Here is a 27,065-nt window from a genome sequence, read left to right on the forward strand (position 1 = left end):
GAAATTTTTTATTTTTCTCCCACACTTTGGTGATTACTTGGCTTTGCTAAAAAATATAGGTTCTTGGTACAAAATGCTTCTTCCTCAAAGTTTTATATCATCTCTTTTACAGTCAACCAGCCTCTTTTGTTTTGGATGAAAAGACTCATTTCCTAATTAGGAAAAAATCTGTAAAAAAAAAAAAAAAAGAAATAGATGTTATTGCATCCATATTTATTCAAACCTAATTAAATTTACATTATGGGAGGGAGTTACATCAGAGATCTGTGATGATGGAGCTCACTGGCATCCATATAACATCTGACAAAGATGAAAAGCAAAATATACAGATCACAGTTAGAGGAAGGAAAAAAAAACTTTGTATGTTTTGTACAGTTAAATTCTGTAGCAAAACCAGTATCACCAATCTTTTTTTTATAAATCATCTATGTCACTCAAGGAATTTTGAGAGCATGGAGATGCATGCAGTCGAGAAAGGTATCATGCAAGCTGCTGATTTGAGAGCTGCTATTATAAAATTTAAGTTAGAAAGGGAAGTAGAGTCCCTTCAAGACAGATAGTATTTTTGTTTTTTATTAACTTGCATTAATTACACATACTAATTAATTCAATGAGGATATTTGGAATGTCAAGAAAGAAGTTAGAGGTACTAGTTTGGAAGTAGAATGTGAACTCCGATATCACAGCTGTGCTTCACTCCTTTGGCAATTGCAGTTCAGGTAAAGAAAACCAGAACCTCCTCAATTGCTGGACTTAAAAACAAACCAGAGATAAGACATATGCTCCAGAATGGAGCCCTTTCAGAAAGGGACACCCATGTTCCACAGGCTTAGAACACTGGTGGGGATTTTGGACACTTCCAAGTTGAGATGAATTTAGAATGTACCTTATTTTCTTTGAGGAAGACAGAAAAACCCTTGAACCATGTCAAGAAAAGGGAATAAACCAAACCTGTATTAACACAAGCCCTGCTTTTCTCTGCATTTTAGATTGTGATTTTTGCTCTTATTTATTTGCATGAAATTCTTTCATAAAAATTGCTAAAGATCTGGATGGTATGGCATCCCTCCCAGTACACATGCCTTCTATGTGAATTATGACATCCCTGGAAAGAAGCAGAGCTTGAATATAAATCTCTTTGGGGCAAACACTGTTTTATCCTTTTGCTTTCTGATTTCTGAGCCTATTTGGACTAGATTTTTTAGTAAACTCAACAGGCCTAAGCCTTCATTGGGCTTATAGATCTATGTTATTTGGTGCCATCTTAATTGATGGTCTCAGACCTAACTCAGATTTAAGTAGTAGTGTGCCTAATCTCTACTTAACTGACCTCTAACTTTGTTTTGAGGAAAGTTCCCAATATTAAGGAGCGATGATTTTTCCTAACATTGTTTATGTTCATTATTTCCCTGGAAATATTGTTGGTACAATTATTAGAGGGTAAGGAAGATTCAAGAATCCTGATTCTATCTTGGCATAATGGCATGTGTCTGAAGTTCCAGCTACTCTGAGGCTGAGACTAGGATTGTGAGCTTGAGGCCAGGTTAGGAAACATAGCAAGGCCATGTCAAGAAAAAGAAGGGGGAGAAGAGGGAGGAGAGGGAGGAGGAAGAGGGGGGGAGGAGTAAGAGGAGGAAAAGGAAGGAGAGGAGGAGGAGGAGGAGGGGGAAGAGGAGGAGTGGGAGGAGGGGGAGGAGGGGGAGGAGGAGGAGTGGGAGGAGGGGGAAGAGGAGTGGGGGAGGAGGAGTGGGAGGAGTGGTAGGAGGAGGAGGAGGAGGAGGAAGAGGAGGAGTGGGAGGAGGAGGAGGAGAAGAAGAAGAAGAGAGGAGGAGTGGGAGGAGTGGGAGGAGGAGGAGGAGGAGGGAAGAGGGGGAGGAGGAGGAGGGGGAGAAGAAGGAGGGAGGAGGAGTGGGAGGAGTGAGAGGAGGAGGAGGAGGGGGAGGAGTGGGGCGATGAGGAGTGGGAGGAGTGGGAGGAGGAGGAGGAGGAGGAGGGGGAAGAGGAGTAGGGGGAGGAGGAGTGGGAGGAGTGGTAGGAGGAGGAGGAGGAGGAGGAAGAGGAGGAGTGGGAGGAGGAGGAGAAGAAGAAGAAGAAGGGAGGAGGAGTGGGAGGAGTGGGAGGAGGAGGAGGAGGCCGGGGAAGAGGAGGAGTGGAAGGAGGAGGAGGAGGAGGGAAGAGGGGGAGGAGGAGGAGGGGGAGAAGAAGGAGGGAGGAGGAGTGGGAGGAGTGAGAGGAGGAGGAGGGAGGGGGAGGAGTGGGGCGATGAGGAGTGGGAGGAGTGGGAGGAGGAGGAGGAGGAGGAGGGGGAAGAGGAGGGAAGAGGGGGAGGAAAAGGATCAAAAGAGAAGAGGGAGATGTATTTTTCAGATTCTACAACATGTCCAATTATCTCTTATCTTTTTATACTTTCAATATCCAGGATTGGAGGAAATGCTTATAAAAGAGACTAAAATTTTGTTCTATAAGACTCATGTTGGGGCTGGGGTTGTGGTTCAGTGGAGAGCGCTCACCTAGCACGTGCGAGGCACTGGGTTCCATCCTCAGCACCACATAAATGTAAAATAAAGATATTGTGTTCACCTAAAACTTAAAAATAAATAAATATTTTTTTAAGACTGATGTTGGGGGAAAGGTCTCTAGAATTAAATACAAAACTCTAGTACAATGAGGACATTTCCAGTAATTGAGATTTGCTTTATGAAGTTTTGGGAATGACTTCCCCAACTTCTCCAGGCTTTGAAGGGCAGATAGCAAGAAATTTAGATGTGGTTTTTCACTCTTTCTCATTATATAATCCTCACATCCTTAAAGGGACTCTTTTTTTTTTTCAGTCCTACACAAGTAAAAAACATATTGATTAGGGGGGTAATTGATTAATGTGAATCCATGATAAGACAGGTATGAAACACACCTATGTTAGTGAGGCAGACCTGCCTGGCTCTTATGCCACAGCACCTATTTTTTGTTTGTTTGTTTGTTTGATATGTGACTCTCACGTGAGAATTGCTCATGATTTCAGAAGTATGCCTCCACTCCCTGTACACATGCCTACCTGACCATGTCATAAGGTTAGCTGAAGGAAGAGTTCAATGGAGGTGTCAATGTGAGCCTTCCCTGTGGATCTGCAGCATTCAACATTGAACCAGCAGGATATAGCTGGGCTGGGGTCTTTCTGTCTTTCTCTGGTGTTACTTAAATGTGGGTAGCAAAATTTATAGTCTCACATTTACGTGTTCTTTCACAAGAAGGGCTTTGTAATTTAGTGGATCCTACAACACTTAAGAAAACAAAGGGAAATTGTACAATGGTCCCAGTCTGCTTATGAAAGTAGAGAGAAACATGGATAACCCAAGCCACCATTTTTTTCTATATTCTACTTGACCCTATAACAGAAGTTTCATTGAATGAAGTCTAATGACCCAGGGGATTCAGGTAGAGGTATGGGAGATACATCCTTGGAGTTCCCACCCTCACTGCCTCACTTACTGTTGATATGTTAAATAGAACAAGAATAAGCACAGAGAAAAACACCATCAATACAGTCAACATTATGCATAGATCCCATATCCATCGACAATACAATGAGTACAGGTCATCTGAAATAAGGCCTGTAAAAAAAAGAAAAAGAAATAAACAGTACATTTTTAAAAGAAAATAGGGACTGGAAAACATGCACAAATTAAGAAACCAGATATGTTGGAGCCTACTTAATAAGAGGAAGAGATCAAACTTAGAACAGTTACTCTAGGCTTTATGACATGATGAGACAAGAGTAGATAGTGTAAGTCAGATGATATGTGTAATTTGACCTGAGCTATAATGCAAATTGTGAGACGTCATTTCTATTCATTCATCCGTAGCTAACCAAGAACATACTCTTATTTATTTCATGTCCTAATTTAGGATCTGTAAATACAAAAAGTCCTGGAAATTTTACCAGATATAACACATTGGGATTCTGAGCAGTTGGATAAATAAACATTTTTTGCAACTGCAGTTTGAATGAAAGAGAAGTTGTAATATACAACATAATCAGAATGTGATCATAATATTGAAGTAGAACAAAGTCGATCTATTTAAATAATGGACAAAGGCATTAATAAATTATGTATTGAAACATAATTCTTGAAATTAACAATTCAAAGTCTAAGTTCTACAACAAATCAGTCACTTTTGGAGTGAGTAAACTTGACAATATGTTGAACAACATGAACATGGAAAGAAAAAGTAGAAAATAAAGAAGAAAAGATATGAGATATATGAGATGGAATGGAAAGTTCCAATCAATGGCCATATAAAGTTGTTAAAGAAGAAAAGTTAAATAAAGAAGTAAAGGAAATATCTAAAACAATGACTAAGAATTTTTGAGTCCTTATTCAAGATACTAATGCAGAAAATCAGAGAACCAAACAAATTGTTACTATGAAAAATAAAACTACTCCCATACTGTGGCACACAAGTGTACACACACACACACACACACACACACACACACACACACAAGTCACACACAAAAAAAAGTCTTTTGAATCTTCAGAGCAATAGAGGTTGAATTCAAAAGTGGCAAGTAGACTAAAATCAGACTTCTCAATAAAACAGGAACAGTGGAAGCCAAAATAGTAAAACAGTATGTTCAATGCACTAGAAGAAAATAAATGCAACATAAAATCCAATAGCTATTGCAATAAAAGATGATATAAAGGCCACCAGATAGTGTGATAGTATTTGTAAATTCTAACAGGTCAGAAAAAATAAATGTTACAAAATGTTTTAAGTATATACTGATAGACAAATATAAATAATTCCATATAAAACAGTAATATAATAACCATATATTAGGTTTAAATACATAATTAAAATCCTCAACAACCATAATGTATATCTCCATGGAGGTTAAATGGTATGAAACTAGTCCAAGGTCTTATTATTCTTTATGAGTATTTAAGATATTAATTGAATTTGGACACGATAGTTAACCTCTTCCTCCTCCTCTTCCTCCTTACATGGGTTTTCTAAAGAAACTGCTTCAATGATAGGCACTACTGTTTAAATTATTTCCATTAGAAATAAAAAGACATAGAATGATTAAAATTATAAAAGCAAAATTAGGATGATTAAAAATACTCAATAAAATGATAATAAAAGAAAGAATGGAAGCATGTATAAAGAAAAGGAATGTGAAATAAACACAAAATAACATTAGAGATTTGAAACATTAATGTCAAAAACATAAGCAATCCATTTAAATTGCCAAATACAATGAAAAATTAAAATCTAATTATATTCCTTCTGTAATAAGAACACAAAATCTCAAAAACTAAAAGTTGTCTTTGACACTTTTTCTTAAACCTTAATATCCTTTAGGGCAGTCAATCAGTTTTGACTTTATCTTTAAAATACTAAGTTTTACCAAGTTTTACCCATTTAATGACTTCAATCTCATTGAAGGAGGGTTTACGTCTATGAATTATCAAGGTAAGGGTACTTTTATTTGTACTCTTTGGTATGGTTTTAGTCAGCTTTTTCACTGTGGCCAAGAGAACTATCAAGAACATTATAGAGATGGACAGGTTTATTTGGGGTTCATGGTTTCAGAGGCTTCAGTCCTTAGATGGCCAACTCCATTTCTCTGGGGCTGAGGTGAGGCAAAATAACATGGTAGAAGGGTGTGACAGAGGAAATCAGCTCAGGACACAGCACCAGGAGCAGAGAGAGAGCTCCACTAAACCAAGGACAAATTATATACCCCAAACTATATATCCCAAAGGCAAGCCCCAGTGACCCACCTCCTCTAGCCACATCCTATCTGTATGTAGTTACCATCCAATTAATACATTCATATGCATTAATGCACTGATTAGGTTTAGACTCCATAACCCAATCATTTCACCTCTAAATTTTCTTGCATTGTCTCACCCATGAGCTTTTGAGGGACACTTCATATCTAAACCATAACAGGAACCAAGGGATCAAGAATAGTTTTCATATTATTACATTCCACTTGGGTGTATTTTTTTCTTGGTGAGTTTTTGCACAGACTATTTTAGTATTCATTCCTTTGGGGTTCCAGACATATGCAGGTATTTCTACTGGATTCCCCCTTGATGAGGGCTCTGGAGACTGTCATGGAGCCACTTGATCACAATGTGGACTTCTAACAAAAGCTATATAAGCAACCTGGGTCATAAAGGGGGGCAGAGAAAGGAAAGAAAGAGAGACATCAAAATATGATCTTGACTATTGTTATGGTTTAGACATGAGGGGTTCCCAAAAAGCTCATGTGTGACATAATATGAAAAAGTTTAGAAGTGATATGATTGGGTTATAAGCTTTAACCTAATCAGTGAATGAGTCCCCTGATAGGTATTAAATGGGTGGTAACTGTAGCTAGGTAGGATGTGGTAGGAGGAGGTAGATCTATGGGGGCATGACTTTGGTGTTCATATTTTGTCTGTGATGAAAGAAATGCTCTCTCTTCTCTCTCTTTTTTCTCCTCCTCCTCTTCCTCCTCCTCCTTCTTCTTCTTTCTCTCTCCCTCTGCCTTCCTCCACCACACCTTTCTTACATGATGTTCTGCATTGCCTCAGGCCCTGAGAACTGAGACTTCTGAAAGTGTGAGCCCCACGATAAATTTTTTTCTCCACGAATTGTTCTTGTCAGGTCTTTTGGTCACAGCAGTGAAAAAAAAAAGCTAACTAAAACAGAAATTGGTACCAAGAAGTGGAGTCATTGCTGTGACTAACCTGACCATGTGGTTCAGAAGATTTGGGAGGTTTTCAGAATATGTGGGAGGAATTTCAAAAAGTATATCAGTACAAGCTGAGAAAGTTTTAGATTGTTGTAAGTAGAGTTTAATGTGTGAGTCTGGTGGAGCTCAGAAGACCAAAATGCTGATAGGACCATGCACAGTGAAGACTAGGTTCAAGAAGTTTCAGAGGAAAAGGAGGACTCTATTGAAATATAGACTTGAGGCCATCATGTTTTGCTCGGGATGAGAAGTTGTCTACATTTTGCCTGTGTCCCGAGACTTTCTGCGAGATATTGCTGGTAGCTTTTAGCCAGGTTTATTGTGGTAAACAGGAGTAGAAAGCAGAAAAAAATTTTACACTTGCAGTTTGGCCAGAAATATGTCAACAAAACTAGAGCTAATGAAGGTGTGGTGGTTAAAAACATTACTGTCACTAAATAGTAGGAAAGATGTCTTAAGGGTATCTCAGGAACTGGCAAGACTATGCCCATCTCAGAAGGTTGTAAAAGTAAAAATTCTTTTGAGAAGAGACTAGTGGGGCACCCTACTTGCACAGGGGGACCTAGGAAGTTGTTTGACCATGCTCAGCTGCCCGGCCACTCAGAAGCTGCTGCAGCCAGTGTCCCTGGAGGCTTGGTTACAGTTTAAGATGGCAGCAGACCTTGGCAGTAACCCTGCAGTGCCGATTCTACAGAAATGCAGGATGCTGGGGTTGGGGGTATAGAGGCTTTCACCAAAGGAAGGCCTGGGAAGCCAGGCAAAGTGCCCCAGGGTTGGAGTCCTTATGGGAAGTCCTTAAGAAGGAGATGTGTGAAGATGTAAGAAGGAAGCTGAAGCTGCAGAGGAGACTCCCAAGATTGAGAAATGCCAATACCGCGGACTGTCTGCCAAGGAAACTGCAGGAATTGAACAGAGATAAGCCAAGAGAGAGGCCATGTAGGCTGCAAATAGCAAAGCCATAGGGGTGAAGCTACCCAAGCCCTTTGGAGACAACATCACAATACCATGTGCTCCAGATGCTGGCTGTAGAGTTACAGGGCCTATAACTGAATTTCAGTCTTGCTTTTGTCCCATTCTTTCTTTCTATGCCATTTCTCCCTTGTGGAATGAAAATGTTTACCCTGTACCTTTAGATATTGAATATGTACAACTTGGTTTTGATTTTTACAGAGGCTCACAGATAAGAGTTTGCCTTGAACCTCAGAAGAGATATTGGACTTGGGCTTCTGGGGGCAATGCTAAAACTGTTAAGACTATGGGTATTCTTTTTTTTTTTTTTTTTTTTTTTAGAGAGAGTGAGAGAGAAAGAGAGTTTTTTTAATATTTATTTTTTGTTTTTCGGTGGACATAACATCTTTATTTTATTTTTATGTGGTGCTGAGGATCGAACCCAGCGTCCCATGCATGCCAGGCAAGCACGCTACCACCTGAGCCACATCCCCAGCCCCAAGACTATGGGTATTCTTGAAAATGGACTAAATGTATTTGGCATTGGGAGATTAGCATGAGCTTTTGGGGAGTGGAATGTTATGGCTTAGATATGAAGTATCCCTCAAAAGTTCATGTGTGACAAGATGCAAGGAAGTTTAGAAGTGAAATGATTGGGTCATGAGTCTTAACCTAATAAGTGCACTAATCCCCTGATAGGGATTAGCTGGGTGGTAACTATAGGCAGGTAGGATGCAACTGAAAAATGTGGGTCCCTGGGGATTGTGTCTTTGGTGCACATATGTGGTAAAGGGAGCCCCCCACCTTTCCTTTACTCTCCCCCACCTTCAGGGTGCCATGTCCTAAGCCTCTTTCCTCTACCATACCTTTCTGACCTGATGTCCTGCACTACCTTATGCCCCAAGGAATGGAGTCAGCCATCTATAGACTGAACCTCTGAAACTGTGAGCCCCCAAATAAATTTTTCCTCCTCTAATTGTTATTGTCAGGTCTTTTGGTCACAGCAGCAAACAAGCTGACTCAACCTATATCCTTTTTTTTCCATTACTCAAAATATTTTCTTAATGGTTCAAAACAATTTGAAAATGATAGTTGGACAGATATATAAGATTATAAATTAAATGGATAGATAGAAATGTACACACATACATACATATGTAGATATTATAGCACATGTGGTCAGAAAAAGAATGATTTGGAGTTCTCCATAGTGTTAGAAATAGAATTATATCTTATACATTTTTATTCATCCTTGCTATTTTTTAGACAATCCTAGTGGACCTGTCTTTTGGGCTCATTTAAGATTTGAGGTTTGGGTTTATGATTTAAAGTCAAAATAGATGGAATAAGGTTTGTTATCAGCAACTCAAAAAATATATGTTAGATTTGAAAAAGCAATCTGTTTAACATCTGGTCCAGTTTTGTCTAAAGGATGAAGGCAAAGCTTTTGCAAATAATAACAGCTCCTTTCATTTACTTTAATAGTCATTGTCCCATGTAAACACTTCTCAGTAAAGGAAAACAAGTTAAGGGTATTGTTAAATTCTTAGTTACTAACATAATAAAGTATATGATATAGTATAGTTGCACTTCTAAATAGCCTCTAAATACATAGACCAGAGGACCAAATGATAGCTTTCAATAGTCTTGAAACTGAATCAGGAATCAAGTTATATTCTTCATTTGGATTTTTATATTAATATTTCAAAGGAGACCTCTATCTAAACCAAAAACAGTCATAAATTACTGGCCGGGTGCCAATGCATAGGTGACATTAATAATTGTCTTGTAAATGGAGCTGAATTAGATGGCTTCTAGACCTGACAAAATACATTTTTCCTTTGATGCTTGTGTGCTACTATTTGAGTAGTAAGGGAAACACAAACATCCAGGAGAGAAGCTTAAAAACTCTGGTCCTTACACAGCTGAGTGGGCAGCACCTGAAACCTCAAGACATCATCTAAATCCTGACTCCTTATGCTGTTACTGCTACAAAGGTCACTCAACTTTATCTAAAACGTGCATGTAAAAAGGTATCAGACAGGAAGGACATCAACTAAAAAAATCTCATTTTTCCAGTCCCACTTACCTCTGCTCCTGAACCTGAAGTAGAGAGGTAAGAAGGCCACGTGTAACACTAAAGGAAGACCCTGAAGCACAACTTGAAAGCAAGTTCTTCTATTCTGTAGAACTGAAAAAGAGTGGAGGAGATGGAGAATTAGGTAACTAGGACGTGGGGAATGCACAGAAATAGACACAAATACGCAGGATTCAAGAAACTTGAATGTCCTGATGCTTTATTCATTGAGGTCTACTAAACCTATGTCAGGGCTCAGGTCTGATAGGCAGGACTATGTGTGAGGATATATCCCAGCACTAGGGATGAAGCCAAGACTGACGGTCAGCTGGGCTGAGGATAGAGCAGGGTAAGGAAGAAGAGTCTCTTCCTACCGCTCTACACAGTATAGCATGTGATCAACCTGGAAATAAGACCTAGAGAGTGCGGGGCTCTGGTTCACTGTAACATGTCTGAATGCTTAAGGGTCTAACGTTTTTCGAAGGCAATTTTAGGAAACATGGAGTTAGCTAAAAGAGGAGAAAAGAGCCTTGGAACTCAGAATTTCACAGTTGTAATGGCCAGGTGTAGTGCCAGAATCTTCTCTACAGCACCCCTGGTATTTAGCCATTCAATCTTTACTTGAATACCTACGTTCATACTACAGTATGAGAAAGATCATTTCAAGGTTGCACAACTCTCCTTATTTTTACTACATAAAGCTAGATGTTTTTTAAAAACTATTCATTTACTGAACCTAAAGTAAAATGGCAAGATTGATCAGTTATTCTGAGATATTGCAAGGAACAATGAATACTTGAAATTAAAAAAAAACCTAGAAAAGACTATGGGTTTTTTGTTTGTTTGTTTGTTTTAACTTAGTTCATAGTTTTCTATGTGATTTTTTTTTTCTAGGAGATGTCAGTTTCTTCAGGGTTTTCTTTTTTGGTTTGTTTATTTTGTTTATCACCGATACCAGCAATCACTGCCAGGAAAGTTCCAAAAGAAAGAACTTTTCTCACATTATTCTAGAAGTAAGCTCTAGGAGGGCAAAGACTTTTATCTTTTCCCTCTTTGCTTTATTGTTAATATATCTTAGAAACTAGGCACTGAGATTAGATGTGCCTAGTATCTAAGAGATGTTCAATACACATTTGTTGAATGACTTTTAAAAATAAATCCAGTTCTAATGAGTTAGTGACTTCTCCATCACTGTAAGTATGCAAAGTAGGTCTTGCTACCGCATATCTTCTGAGGAGAAAAGCATCATTTTGCCATTACAAAAGCAAAGTGTTTGTTTGTTTTGGTACAAGGAATTGAAGCCCCGGGCACTTTTACTCTGAGCCACATCCCCAGGTCATTTTTTTTTTAAGTTTTTATTTTAAGACAGGGTCTCACCTGGCTAATTTGCTGAGGCCGGCTTTGAACTTGTGATCCTCCTACCTCAGCCTCTCCAGCCCTTGGATTTAGAGGCATGTGCTACCCTACTTGGCAGAGCAAAGTATTGACCTTTGACTCATCTAGGTTTCAATCCACATTTATAGGTTGCTTCAGTTTGAACAATTTTCCTAATAACTCTGATTATTATTTAATGTCTTCATCTGAAAGATGATGATAATAAATGGGACCTGCTTTTATAGGGATAAATTTATCTTAATAAATCAGTTAAGATATTGATGATAAATTGTTGATTACATCTTCTGGCCCATGATGAATACTCATTTAAATTTGTGGAGGTCTTTATGAATTGGATAGAGAACTAGCCAAGATGCACTCTCTATTCTTTTTTTAGCCCCGTTTCCTGAATCAAGGTAAGTCTCACTCAGTAACTCTCAAAATGCACCTTATCCTTTGACTTGTGCATACCTCACTACAGATTGAATCACCTCCCAGAGGTTTCCTGTCCATCACATCCTCCATCCAGAATAGCCTAGAACACCTTTCTCTCAGTGACAGGTGATGGCATTTGAGTGTTATCACCTGTCACTTCTGTTACTCATCTTGCATTGTCTAAAGATCTAATGTCCAGTACTATTTGAGACCATTCACAATTGTATCTCATGCTTTCTCTCAGCTTCCTGAAATTAAGGTGGCATTTTATAGCCCCTAATGAGGGGGGGGGGGGAAGAGTGTATATTAAGGTTAATTTCACAAGAAGAACAAAAGAGGAATGGAAAAGAGACAGAAAGACCAAGAATTGGGTTAATTGGTTCTTACATTTTTCTTTTTCTTTGAGCAAAAGTCTAAAAATATATGGGTGCCTAAGGAAGAGAACAGATCTATTATTATTTTTCATATTCTAGGAAACGGTCCAGAAAGTGGGAGGAAATCAGCAATGACCTCTGGAGGGACCAGGAGATCTTGGTGGTCACAGCTGCAATAGCAGTGGCAGTGTCTTGACCCTGAAGAGCAATGTGAGGAGGGAGGGCAGCAGCTTAGTCTGAGACCTGGCTCAAGACAAGGAGGCCCCCTTTGGCAAACACAGTAGTGGCATGCAGTAAGATGCAGATTCACACAGTTTTGTATTACCACCTCCAAACACTTGGTATCAAGTAAAGAAGAGATGAGAGCTCTTTAATGCTTTATCCTTCCTAAATTAAATACCTCTTTTTCTGCAACACTGAAGAGCAAACACAGGGATCATAATGATCACATATATCAGAGCAATTGTAGCTGACCAAAACATACACTTTGATTTCAACAGGATATCTGAAAGAGAGAGCAGAAGTACCTGGTAAGTAAAACAGCAGGATCATAAGACCCCATTGTACATGGAAGCAGGATCCACCTGCATGTAAGGTCCCTATTACCCTCGATATTATGTACTCTGGGTTTAGGTGAGGGCTATTGGCCAATGAAGCTGGACCTGGGGAAAGAACAGGACTTGGCAGTTATTGGGCCAAGGATGAACCAGGATTGGATAGAGGAATAACTTACTGTTTTGGTTCTTACATTCTAGTGGGTAATCTGTGAGATGGAGGAAATTCTAGAACAAGATTCTGGGATCTGAGGAAGCCATTGCCTGTAGAACTGGATCAGAAGTGTCACTGGTAAAACTCAAAGAAGTTTCATAAAAATATAAGAGCTCTAAAATTATAAAAAATCAAAATTGAGAAAGTCTTCTGACATTAAGTATTAAATTCCTTTTAGGTACTTCCTGTAGGACCAATATGATAGAAAAATTCTCCCAAGATGAGGATGCTTAATATTATATTCAAAACATTGGAAAAAATCAGTAAGAGTGAATTGCTCAGTGGTGACATTGCAAGTAACTCCTCAAATTCCTCAAAGTCCAGAAAATAGGGAGAGCAAAGAGTTAGCATTTGGCTCATTCTTATATACCAATCACTAGAGGCATTTAAAGAGACTTATATATAAAATGTTATTAAAAGAAACATTTTCCCAAGGAATGAAGAAGGAAAGATTGAAAGCAAATGAACCAACCAGCCAACCACAGAATCATACAATTAATACCTCTGTATGGTAGATGTTTTCAGATACAAAACTCAAAATAACTATTGCAGTATATTTAAATTAATAAATAGTTTGAGGCATACCAGAATAACTTAATAAAATAGCACCAAACTATAGGAACTTGAGGATCACATGGATTCTAGAAACAACCAGGGGGAAAAAAACAAGTAAAACAACAGCTTCATTGTCAAGAGTCTCCCTTAAGGGCTGGGGCTGTGGCTCAGTGATAGAGCACATGTGAGGCAGAGGCCCTGGGTTCAATCCTCAGTACTACATAAAAATAAATAAAATAAAGGTATTGTGTACAACTAAAGAATGAATTTAAAAAAAAGAGTCTCCCTTAACTTGTCTATCACCATGACTGAACTTGCTTTTTCATTTTATGAAAGGCTTTGATTCAAATTTTGAAAAATCAATCATCATGGAGTTCAGACTCTACCTTCACATTTTAGCTTCAACAACATTGATTGTTCTTGTCCAGTTTCAGAAGCTTAACTGACTCCGAATAGAAATAGGAAAGGAAAACAGAAGTAAGTCCCAATGAAGTAGAGCAGAATATTGAAATAATGAGTTAATTAAGGAGAACATTTTGGATCACAAATTATCCCTCAGGAAACCCCATCTATAGTGGGGTTTTAATGAACAGGATAAAGGGCTTAGAAGATTTGTTTCATCATCTTCTTCATTGTTCCTCCTTGACTGAGAGGGAAAGGATAATTACATAATTCCCTGATATTGAGCCTTTATAAACTGGATCTAGTTAACAGTTACCTTCTCTTTGTGGCATTCTAACAATAGAGCTAAAATTGATCTGAGCTCATCTCCCAGGACCACCTGGTAGACACTGATGGTGTCTTTCTCAAGGAACAGTCTCCATTTTCCTTTTTGGTAATAGTATCCCTTAAGAAATGAAACTAAAACAATCCTTGTATCTGAGTCAAGCAATACTGAGACCTAATAATTTCTTGTTCTTGTTGTAAGCAGTCTGGGTATTAGTCCTACTTTCCTATCTTTATGTTAAACAATTGAAAATGAGCAATTATAACTTGGCTACTGGCTCCAGGAAACACTTGTTCCTGGGAGGGAACACTGTGAATCAACCCGAGTAGCCTCCTCAACAAGATTAACAACTGGCTCATCAAGACACTTGAGGACTTTAATCTGTGCTCACCAGTCCAAAGCTATCTAATCACTTTCCCACCTTGCAAGACCTATCTTTAAACTATCTACAAGGAACTCTAAAATTCTATAAATCCCCTCTCCTAATATCCCCATTTGAGGATATGAATAAAACTCTGCCCAGATAATATCTTCCCTTATAGCATTATTTCTTATAAACCTATCTGTGCTTAATAAACAGGTTTTCTAGGTTTTTTAAGGGGTTCATGACCCATACTCTGAAATATTTATTAGGCATATGGTCACTAAGTGAAAGACTCTATACAACAGCCTACCTGAAATCTGGTCGTAGAAATTAATTTGGGCCGTTAGAAGAGAAATAGGGTGATATATGAACCTCTAGATATAAAAAGAAATTTGTGTACTGTTTTCTCACTCCCAAGAATTAGAATGAGGTTATAACAATGAAAGCCGATTTAACCACACAAATGAGGACTGAAGCCCCTAGGATAGTTCAGCAATAATGAGTTTGGGAATTGCTTCAAGGAGTAGAGCCACATTCATTGTGAGCTACTGACAGTCCATTGTCTGAACTGGTGGGGATGAGTCCTCTTGTATAGCAGTTGAGCTGCTGGGCCCTTTCCTTCCTTCTACATCTTATCCTTTTCATCCACCTTGGGTCCCCTAGCTACTGCACCTAGTCACTGAAGCACAAAGGGCACAATTTTATGATGCTTGTTTCTAACCTGACTCATCCCACCCATCGCTTCCCAGAAAAAAAGCCTTGAATCATGGGTGAGAATATGGGATCTAATCCTGGGTTTGTCACTTGCTTAATGGATCTATAGTAACTGACTTCTCTACACGCCTGCTTCTTCATAAGGTAGCAATAAAGTCAACTTGTGCCATGTATACTTTTTAACTTAGTCTTACTTAAGCATTCTTGCTGGGAGCCATCAGCCAAGTAGGTATGACAAATTCCTTGCCAGCTTACTCCCATGCTGTCTAGTGGAAGGACTTCTGAAAGGTGACCTTGCTCAAGGACCAGGGCAGGATCCGTGTTTAGGGTGTTCCCCCTTTAGAATAGGGCAGTTTAGCATAATAGGAGAGTAGGGTGTTTCCCCTTTAGAATAGGGCGGTTTAGTAATGGAGATTAGGGTGTTCCTCTTTTGGAATAGGGCGTATCCTGCTGCTGAGTTCCTCTTGAGTGCTTAGGGTCAGACAGTATATTTTGGGAGACAGAAGCCCATGCGGAGTGGATTTGGGAGAGAGTGGATCAGGGCAGAGTGTGGATTTGGGAAGAGAACGTGGATTCCCCCAGAACGTGTTTGTAGACGGCCGGTGTGAGTTCGGGAATAAAGAATTGCTGTTTGAATCTACAAGCTGTGTGGAGACTCGTGATTTGTGCCCAGCCAGAGACTGCGGCATCTGGTGGCCCGTACGGGGAACGCCTGAAGCTTGGGGGTAAGTGAAATTACTCGCCCCTGAAGGAGAGCGAAAGAATGGGTGAGAATTTCAAAAAACAATGTGTTCTTGTTCTGATTTATTTTGTTTTTATTTCAAGTTGCCTGTTCCTAGAACTTTCTCAGGCAAACTGGGGAAAATGGTTGACTCAAAGTTTGAAGTTGTTCGCCTCCAAGGAAGAGAAATTGTTAGAGAAAAAAGGCAACCCAGTAAGACCAAGAACAGTTAGGGCATTTGGCGGTCCGTACGGGGAACATCTGAAAAGAAGGTAAGTGAAATTGTTCACCCGTGAGGAAGTGTGAAAGAATGGGTGAGCATTTCAAAAAACAATGTGTTCTTGTTCTAATTTATTTTGTTTTTATTTCAAGTTGCCTGTTCCTAGAACTTTCTCAGGCAAACTGGGGAAAATGGTTGATTCAAGGTTTGAAGTTGTTCACCAGCGAGGGAGAGAAATTGTTAGAGGAAAAAAGGCAACCCAGTAAGACCAAGAACAGTTAGGGCATATGTTGATACAATACAAAAATGTAGCCCATGGCTTTTTAAAGACGAGTTATTAAATATATCAATGGGACCATCATGGTATCCTGTAGAAGGATTTTTCTTCAACAAGAAAGAGATGGCTAATTCTGTTTACTACACTTGTCTAAGATCTTGGTTTTTACAGACATCTGATTAATTTACAAAACTAGAGTGTTAAAATATCAACCACTAAATATGAAATCAAGTACTCTTTACTTATTAAGTTCCATAAGGTAATATATTTAATCATTATGTGTGTTTTCATAAATTGGTGAATGGAAAAAAGTTTAATTATTGCTTTGGTCTGTGTCTTTGCTGAAACAAGGTTACTAAATGTTAAGATTCTATCAGGTGTAATTTATATACAAAGAGTATAAGAAGTTTCAGTTGGGTTTCAATTACAGTATTATAGTACCATAAATAACATGAAAGTCTTTCATCTTCTTACAGTGGAGTAATTTGTCTAAATCAGAAATTTTATAAGGGTTTTTTCAGAATGTGAATTTATAAAAAGGGTTAATGGCTAAAAAAGAGATTAAAAGATTCAAGATGTAAAAATATATTTTAATATGGAAGGTTAAAAGAAAAAGAAATGTTTCTAGATGAGATAATCTCTGTGTGGTAAAGTAAAAAGTTGTGAAATGACATTTAAAAAGATTTTGAGGAAACTAGACTTACATTAAAAGTTTGAGAAGGGAAGAAAGAAAAAAAAAAGTATTTGTACATGGCAGATTGAGACAAAGCTTCTTAATGGAGTAAAAAAGGCCTTTGGTTGAAGGGCAGCCATGTAAACTAATATTAAGCGATTTAAACAAAATCTAAGCCTCGTTTAAAAGAGTAAAGCTGTAGGTGGTGAAAAAGTACATTTAAAAGTACAGTATAGATGATAATTAAAAGGCTTTAAAAGGTTAAATTGAAGGTGGTTAAGATGCCTTCATGACAGAGGAAAAAAAAAACCCAGGATAATGGGAAGATAATAGGATAAAAGATATTTAGATAAAGAAGATTAAAAATTTTAAGTGGAAAACTTTAAGACAGAAGTACAGAAAGGTAAGAAAAAAAAGAGAGAAGATGTAGGAAGATAAAAAAGATAAGAAGACAAGAATTTTAAACCCACAAAATAGGGAACAAAAGAAAACTAGGAAGAAAAAAAAAAGCAAGTAAGGGTGAATGTACAAACCTTAGGAAAAAAAAAAACTAGAAGATAGAATTAAAATAGAAAATGGTTAAAAATGTAAAGTAAAGGTATTTCAGATAGAAAATGCAAAAAGCTAAGACAACTATTAGATACAGACATTCAAGACAAAAAAAGTTAGAAGAGAGAAGTTTAAAGTCAAATATTGGATAAAATAGAAGATTTAAATGTACTTATTAAAGCAAAAGGAGGGAATTGATAAGGGGCATATATCCCCCAAAGATAAACTTAAAATAACCCTTTTTACTCTAAACTTTTTAAATTTGGATTCATCAGGACTTAGTGCTGCGGAAAGACATATGTATCCAAAAAATGTACATAAGACTATCTAACAGGACAATGGAAAGATCCTGACCCAGTGATTGTCTGGAGTTGGGGTTCTGTTTGTTTTTCCACAGGAGAACAGCAGCCGATTTGGATTCCAGAAAGACTAACTAAAATGATTTCTACAGATCGAAAAGAAGATGATTTGACTCAAATCCATAACAGCTGATATCCAGAACTCCAGCTTGGCTATTCTTACATCTGCGACGGTGATTAACCAGGATGCTTTTTTCAATATCTATTTTATTATTGCATTTTTCCACATCATAAGGTTCTATTTTTATTTTTTGAGCTCATACAAACCTAGGTTAATGTTTTTCTGATCAGTTTTATTTTTTTGACTATAGAGTTTTTAAACATTGCAATGGAGATTTCACCTAGGTAAAGCTACAAGGCCTTTATTATTATCTTATGTGTTGTACGTTTGTTTGCACATTTGTGTTTTGTGTTGTATGTCTGTGTGTGCGTATTTTATATATGAGGAGCGCTCATGAGAAAATGGATCCGAATTATTTTTTTTATTATTCACGTGATTTAACTGGCTTAATTTAAATTAGGTAAACAGCTGTTAAAGATTGTTTTTAAAGGTGGTTAACAGATCTGCTTGTTTACTAATTTAAATCAGGTAAACAGCTGTTAAAGATTGTTTTTTAAGTAGGTTAACAGATCTGTTTGTTTACTTTCACCTTTCCTTTTCATTATATTTAATAATTCTTTTCAGGATAATGTCTTTTTAGCATCATTGCCAGAATTCCTATCTTCATCCCAATGAATATAACTCAACAAGTATGCTCAATCAAGGAGCCAACTTACTTTGGGAGGCAACGGACTTTGGGAGGAGACGGACAGATTGATAGATTCCTCCACTTTGAACCGCTTGCAGAACTTGCCTGGACTATGTAACTACATTTAGTGCAGCTATTGTGGTAATGCTGGCATATATTTGCTGATGGTGTCACCAGTGATCTTTGCTGATGGTGTCACCAATGATGCAATTTTTCCAAAGGAACTGTCAATTGGCTTGGTGTCGTGGCATTTCTGTATCCTCCTCCCTTCTGCTAGTGATGGTCTAAATTTGGGGGCCAATGGCTATATGCTGGACCGGCAGTCAGTGACGGGTATGATCCAATTGCAATGGTATCAACCTAAGACAGGAGGCTGACGCCTAAAGGTCAGTTACCTAAAGGTCAGTTTTCCGATGACGGGTAAGAACCATATGTTGAATTGGACAACCTACCAGGCGCGGTCCTTAAGCCACATTAACCTCACTCCCCCACTGGCACCAAGGCCAAATTTGGGGGCCAACAGAGGTGAGGCAAAGAACCTCACCCCCCCACTGGTGCATAGACCTATCCACAAGTATGGCTGTATGCTGGACCGGTAGTCAGTGACGGGTATGATCCAGTTGCATTGGTATCAACCTAAGACAGGAGGCTGACGCCTAAAGGTCAGTTTTCCAATGACGGGTAAGAGCCATATGTTGAACTGGACAACCTACCAGGCACGGTCCTTAAGCCACATTACTTGTTGTTTAATTAATCAGAAGGGGGGAGATGCTGGGAGCCATCAGCCAAGTAGGTATGACAAATTCCTTGCCAGCTTACTCCCATGCTGTCTAGTGGAAGGACTTCTGAAAGGTGACCTTGCTCAAGGACCAGGGCAGGATCCGTGTTTAGGGTGTTCCCCCTTTAGAATAGGGCAGTTTAGCATAATAGGAGAGTAGGGTGTTTCCCCTTTAGAATAGGGCGGTTTAGTATAATAGGAGATTAGGGTGTTCCTCTTTTGGAATAGGGCGTATCCTGCTGCTGAGTTCCTCTTGAGTGCTTAGGGTCAGACAGTATATTTTGGGAGACAGAAGCCCATGCGGAGTGGATTTGGGAGGGAGTGGATTTGGGCAGAGTAGTGGATTTGGGAGAAGTGGATTTGGAAAGAGAACGTGGATTCCCCCAGAACGTGTTTTGTAGACGGCCGGTGTGAGTTCGGGAATAAAGAATTGCTGTTTGAATCTACAAGCTGTGTGGAGACTCGTGATTTGTGCCCAGCCAGAGACTGCGGCACATTCTGATTTATATTTTATAAAACCATTTCACTCACAATGTTTAATTTCAAGCTCAAAATACCACATATGTTATTTTTTTCCAAATTACAAATATCAATGGCCATAGAACTGTTCAATCCTTAACATGCCACAAAAAATAAGAGCTCTTTGTCTAATTATGTTAATACCTTGTACTTTTATTAGTATTCCCTTCAGAGTCTGGTATTTTCCTTGTTCCTAGCAATTTAATATGATTTAAATAGTACAGGTCTGCAGAAACTCATAGTTTATCAAGCAGTTTAACATTTATTATTTTACTCAATTTCCTTATTTTGACACATTGATTAAAACAGCTCTTCCTTTATAAAACCTCACCACAAACACTCACCTGGTAAGACAATACCTGCTCTTTTCTCCTGGCCAGTGGCTGGGTTGTAAAAGCAGCAAGTGACGGGACCATGGGTGCTGTTTTTGAGAAGAACACTTATCTTCAGGTATAATAATCCAGTTCCATCGTGAGAGTAATATTTTGATGAGTGTGGAATTGTATTTCCACTGCTGTCTCTCCACGTCATCTCAGCTTGTGGGAACCACCCTCCTGAGTCACATTCCACCAGCAGACCCTCTGTGTCCGAAACCTGAACTCTAATCTGTATGTCTGTGCCTATAGCTGGGGAGAAGAGAGAGAAGTGATACTACAATTAGCAGTGTGGACTCAAGAATTGAGAAGTCAATGGGCCTTCTTAGGTTTGCCATAAGTTTCATGAAGGTAGCCACAAGTAGGGAAAGGATGATACTCCAACCCAAATCTAAGCTAGCAGGACACAAACCATATGAACAATAGGAAAAAAAGACTGGTAAATTAGACTTTACAAAATTTATTAAATTTCTGTTCATCCAAAGACAATATACAAGCAGTTAAAAAGAAAGTGACCATTAGAAGATTACATGTCTAATCATCTGAGAAAGGAATTGTGTCTAAAATATTTGAAACATGTCATTAATCAATAAGACATACAAACTTAATTTTTACAGTAGACAAAAGATTATATGAGGCATTTGATTTTAAAAGATGTTGTTTCCACCGAAAACTGAAAAATAAATATTAAAAAATTCTCTCTCTCTTTAAAAAAAATAAATAAAATAATTTCTAAAAATAAAGAGCTTAAGAATAGGGCAGGCACATGTAGAAATCTATTTCATTGTAGATAAATATTGCAAATCAGTGAAGAAAATAATTACTATTCCATAAACAGTGCTGAGACAATCACTTTGGAAAATAGAGATATAGAATCTCCAGATGAACGACAAGTATCTTCAGATACGCTCAACCCCACGAGGCATCAGGAAGTACAAAGAAAACCTTGGAGACATATCACTTCACCGCCACTGGAATGTTCAGAAGGAACAGAACTGGGACTGACATTACCACGAATTGGAAGCCATAAATTAACTAAAGCTCCCCTGTGTGGCTGGCTCCAGGACACAAATTACAAACCATCATTGATAAACTGTAAATTTGATTTTATCAGATTATATCTTTCACCATAAAAATGTTTGTAAAACATATCAATAGACTAAAAACTATTGCATCATGTAAAAAACAGAAATTTGATATCTGGATTAAAACTAATTCCCATAAATCAAGAAAAAAAATCAAAGAACTCAATAGTAGCATTGATAAAGATAATAAGCAAGAAACAGACAAAATCTAGTCTCCATCAAATAAGAAAGAAACAAGCAAAAGTTTTCTAATGAGAAAAGTCAAAGCTAAAATCAAACTTGCAAAATTAAAAGCATAATACAAGTATCCGTAATGATACAGTGTTTTCATGACTTGAGTCCAGTACAAATGGACCTAATTATTTCAGTGAGCAATTTGTGAAACTAATTTGAGGATAATTATGCACAAAAACCTAGCAACTTAACTCCTAGTTCTATATTCTAAAGGAACTCTCACACCCAACATAACAGCATAGCATAGGAAAGAAACTTCTCTGCCTGCATATGTCCACAAATGTTGGTATACAGAAGTCAATGGTTATATACTTACCTGGTGAAATACAATACTGCAGATAAAGAGTAAGCTGCATCTACTTGGATAAACTTGGACTGATATCAATAATAACACACTAAGTACAATTAGATTAGTTAGAATATTTATAATGACACTGTTGTGTAAGATTTTTAAACACAAAAAATAACATCTATTTTTATTGATGCCTATACATAAACCAGATGAAAAGATACATAATGTGAGTTTAATGGTTATTCTTGAAAAGGAAGAAAGTGAATGGCACTATTGAAGAATACAACAGTGACTTTAACTTGATCAGAAGGAAAATATAATATAAAAATATAATGTAATATATTATATGTATAATATAATTGATGGTATCTCAGTTATTCTATTATTCACCATAACTTTTCTATAAAATCTACTATTTGGCTATATTATTGTCATAAATATTTTTAAATGCCCCAAGATCATTTTCTCATGATCTCCCATGCATGAATTTGGAGTTGTGGGCCCAGAATGGCATTAGCAAGGAAACCTGGAGATGAGGTTTCTCTAGTCTTACCTGCCACCCTCAAATCCACAGTGGCCTCTTCATAGGTGTCACCATCCCTAAAGAAACAGTGGTACAGCCCTCCATCAAAAATACTGATATTGTAGATTCTAAGGGATATTTTGCCCTCTTCTAGGGCGTCCTTCAGGAATAACGTGGGATTCGCAGAGTTCTGCGTGCTTCCTCCAGAGCGCTCTTCCTCATTCGCAGGCAGGTAAAGCAGCGCAGAGGACTGATTCCGAAACCAGCCCACCTCCATGTGCTGTGCATTCTGGGGTGGCCACAGCTGGCAGCTGAACTCTGTCTGTGCGCCCACCGTGACCACCCTGTGGCTCGCGGAGCTGCGCACAGTGAACTGCTCTGTGGAGGAAGTGGAACGCCAAGCATTTAGTCTGAAAGCCACGGCAGAATGCACCACCTCATCCCCTTCACTTCTGCATCTCCACTCTGACCGCCCTGGACTTCCCTTGGGGTTTCCCATAGCTGCCTCCTTCATCTCTCAGGTCCCGGCTTCAGCGTTAGCTCCTTAGAGGACGGTCTCATGACCACCCACTCAATGACAGACACATTTTCTTTTTCAACAGTGGGGATTGACCCCAGGGCCTGAGTCACATCCCAGCCCACTGCCCGTCTTTATAGCACATGTCACTCCCTGATGTTCTCTTTTTAATTCCTTTTCTTATTTTTTTCTCATAGTCCATTAATCCATCAGCCATGACACATAACACTCCATTTTATTTCTTTGATTTTCTTGGTGCATAAAACATTACCTAAACATATTAGGCATTTTGTATATTTCTTAAAAATGAATAAAAGATGCTCCCACTGGCAGGAAGCGGGATGTGGACCTCAGCTGTTGAACAGCAACCTTTACTTTTTTTTTTAATTTGTTCTTTTTAGTTAAACATGGCAGTAGAACGTATTTTGATATATCATACATGCATAGAGTATAGCTTAGCAATGTTTACTTACTGTGTGGCTACTTTTTTCTGTAACTCTTTTGGATTGAAAGGGGCCACAAATTTTGCTGCTCTCTTGAAGACAAAGTGCCCCTGTTCCTTCAGTATCATTTATCACCATTATCTTTCTACACAGATGAGATGAAATTTTGAAAAATAAATAGATTTCCCTACCTGAGGTGAGTATTTCCATCTGTAAGAGAAGAATGGCCATGAAGTACCCAGAAAAAGAGGAAGTTGCAGGCGCCATCATACCTGGAAAATGAAATTCTCACTGGGGGATCAGACAAGAACCATGCCAACATGGAAACAAATAAAAAGCAACAATTTTGAAATCCTGTGTTTTGAGAGGATTCTCTTTCATGTCAACCAATGACTTAGTCAAACCACAGATATCAGACCCCTGTGATGATCCTCCTTCCCTTTCTTTACATGGCTCAGTGCCTGCATCACATTACTGCTCTGAAGGGCAGCTGTGGATGAGGGCATAAAAGGTTTGCAGAGTCCTGATTATGCACACCCCACACTCACGGCCCCATCTGCCTGTGACCTAAGCCACTGGCTCAGTGAAGAATCCTGGCTGCTGACTCCACAGTTACTTGATTTCCTATGCAAACTATTGTTTTTCTTCTCATATGGTAAAGGGCAGCTTCAGTAAGACATTCATTAATTCCAATGTTGTAGTCAAGGTCTGGCCTTTCTGGATCCTTGGAACTTCTGGATCCACCTACTGCTTCTGCATTCAAAGGAAATGCCATATCACAGAGGTAGGATCTAGATTCCCCAGTGGCTGCACATAGGACCTGAGTACAAAAGCTTGTGGTAAATGCCTTTAAATTAAACTTGGACCAATCAGATACAAGAAATAGAATGTAGCAAGTAAATAAATGCTTTCTTGTTTCATTTCCACTGGGGGAAATGTAATAAGGAGGATGATTTCTAAAGCACGTTAGCATCTCTACTAAGAGAAAATAAACATAGCCCATGTTCCAGAAATTCTGCTTCTGAGTATGTTTGTTCAATAGAAATAATGTATGTGTGCACAAGATACATATGTAATAAAGTTTATTATAAAATTATCTAAAATGAAAATAACCAAACTGCAAACACGGAAAATGTCCTTAATGACAGGTCAAAACATACAACCTAAAATTATGTCAACATTCAATAAATAATTTCATAAATATAACTGCTATGTTATTACTTATGTGATATAATTTTACATTACTGGTTTGTATTAACCAACTTTTCAAAATCTATTCACAATTATCATACCTGGGTATTCTTTAGGATTTTCTGCATATTTTTCTGAATAATCCTTATTTTGATTTTTATTAAAAAGTCAATAAAATATGAATTCCTCAGGAATAAATGTAACAAAATATAAAATTTTATTAATGAAATTATGCCACTTTATTGAAAAATATTACATTAATACTTAAAATCAAAGAGAGACAAATGTTTGTATATTGCAAAAACTAGGATCATAAAGTTATCACGCCTACTAAAATGTTCTATAGATTCAATGTACTTTCAGTCAAAATTCTGACTTTATGTTTTTGTTGTTTTGTTTTGTATTATGAATTGTAAAATGATGTCTATAAAACATACATAGAATGGTAATAATCCAATAAGAGCCAAGATTCTTTCTCTGAAAAAAAGACAATAGAGAAATATTGCATTAAATAGCATCAAGGCTTATTATAAAACTTATATAATTAAAATATTATAATATCTGTATATTGATGCAGATATAAAAATAGATCAATCGAATACAAAGGACCCATCAACAGATGGATGAATAAAAAAATGTGATATAGATATGTAATGGAATATTATTTGGTCATAACAAAGAATAAAATTCTGTCATTTGCAACAGAAAGGATGGAACTGGAAAACAAAAGTGAAAAAAAGCCAGATTCCAATAGACAAGTACAGATTGTTCTTTCTCATATGTGAAAAATAAACAAAGTCAACATGAAAGTAGTATAGGGATTACCAGAGGTTAGGAAGGGGAAAAGAGACAGATAAAGGGAAGTTGGGTCTGATCAGTGTATGCTGGATATGTGTGTTGAAAAATCACATTGAATTCCATTAGTACAGACAACTCTTATGTATTTTAATCAAAAATAAAATAATTTCTAGGGCTGGAGATGTAGCTCAAGCAGTAACGCACTCTCCTGGCATGTGCAAGGTCCTGGGTTCGATCCTCAGCACAACATAAAATAAAGATGTTGTGTCCACCAAAAACTGAAAAATAAATATTAAAAAATTCTCTCTCTCTCTCTTTAAAAAAAATAAATTAAATAATTTCTAAAAATAAAGAGCTTAAGAATAGGGCAGGCACATGTAGAAATCTATTTCATTATAGATCAATATTGCAAATCGGTGAAGAAAATAATTACTATTCCATAAACAGTACTGAGACAATCACTTTGGAAAATAGAGATATAGAATCGCCACACCTTACACAGAAGTGACCCGTATGGATCAATGACATGAATATGAAATACAAAACTATAAAAATGTTGGACTAATATATAAAAATATTTCTATAAAATTATGGGATGCACAAATTTATTAAACTATGAATAAAATAGCAAAAGAAAATGTTAAATTCAACCCCATTAAATTTAGATATTTATTTATTTTTCTTTATTGCAGTATAATTGGCAATTAAAACTTGTACACAGTGACAGTATACAATGTGATCTTTTGATATATGGGCCCTGTTTTAGTCTGTTTTCAGTCAGCACTGTGATCAAATATCTGACAAGAACAATTTAGAGGAGGACAAGTTTATTTGAGGCTCATGGTTTCAGAAACTTCAATCCATAGATGGCCAACTCCATACTCTGGGCCCAAGGTGAGGCAGCACATAATGGGGAAAGGGCCCAGCAAAAGAAAGTTGCTCATCTCAGGACAGAGTCAGGATACAGAAAGTGGGAGGGGGACTGCAGGACAAATCTTCCAGGACACACCTCCAGTGATTTACCTCCTCCACCCATGCCCCACCTGCCTACAGTTACCACCCAGTCAGCCCATCCAAACTAAGATGGACTGATTACGTTTCAGTTCTCATAACCTAACATTTTACTTCTGAATATTCCTATATTAACAGTAACTTTTGGGGGACAACTCATATCCAAACCATAATATTCTGCCACTGGCCCCCCCAAAAAAACTCATGTTTATCTCACAGTGCAAAATCCAGTCTTAACAGTTTAGCATTGCCCAAAAGTCCAAGTCCAAAGTCATCTCTAAGACTCAAGGCAAACTTTTGGTTGTGAGTCCCTATAAAAATTCAAAAGCAAGTTATATATAACCAAGATACAGTGGCTCCAAGTAAACATTCTCAGTCTACAAAAGAGAAATAGGGACATAGAAAGAAGGGATGAGGCCAAAACAAGACTGAAACCGGGCTGGGCAAACAGGTCCTATAATTTTGCATACGCATCTAGGACACATGCTGGAGAGATATGCATTCCAAAAGGGCTGGGAAGTCCCACCCCTTTGACCTTGCTGGTTGCAGCATACATGAGCTCTTTTACCCTGGCTTTTTCTGCAGCCAACAGCTTTCCCAGCTAACAGTAAATGGCATTTCTTAATTTCTGTGGTCTCCATTCAAGCGTCAGCATGTCCTTCACAGTT

General features: G+C 37.9%; 1 protein-coding gene across 1 annotated transcript in view; it reads right to left on the reverse strand.

Annotated features, from left to right (window-relative positions):
- Positions 1-23,664, reverse strand: part of LOC143404476 (selection and upkeep of intraepithelial T-cells protein 9-like) — a 61,677-nt gene extending 38,013 nt beyond the window's left edge. Inside the window, exons 1-4 of the mRNA XM_077110076.1 lie at positions 23,589-23,664; positions 20,274-20,555; positions 9,786-9,887; positions 3,487-3,608 (exon numbers count right to left, since the gene is read on the reverse strand). Of these exons, the coding sequence (XP_076966191.1) occupies positions 3,487-3,608; positions 9,786-9,887; positions 20,274-20,555; positions 23,589-23,664 (582 nt within the window). The remainder of the gene's footprint in view (positions 1-3,486; positions 3,609-9,785; positions 9,888-20,273; positions 20,556-23,588) is intronic.
- Between the last annotated feature and the right edge of the window lie 3,401 nt (positions 23,665-27,065).

Source organism: Callospermophilus lateralis, chromosome 7 (assembly GCF_048772815.1).
Source record: "Callospermophilus lateralis isolate mCalLat2 chromosome 7, mCalLat2.hap1, whole genome shotgun sequence".
Lineage (NCBI taxonomy): Eukaryota > Metazoa > Chordata > Mammalia > Rodentia > Sciuridae > Callospermophilus > Callospermophilus lateralis.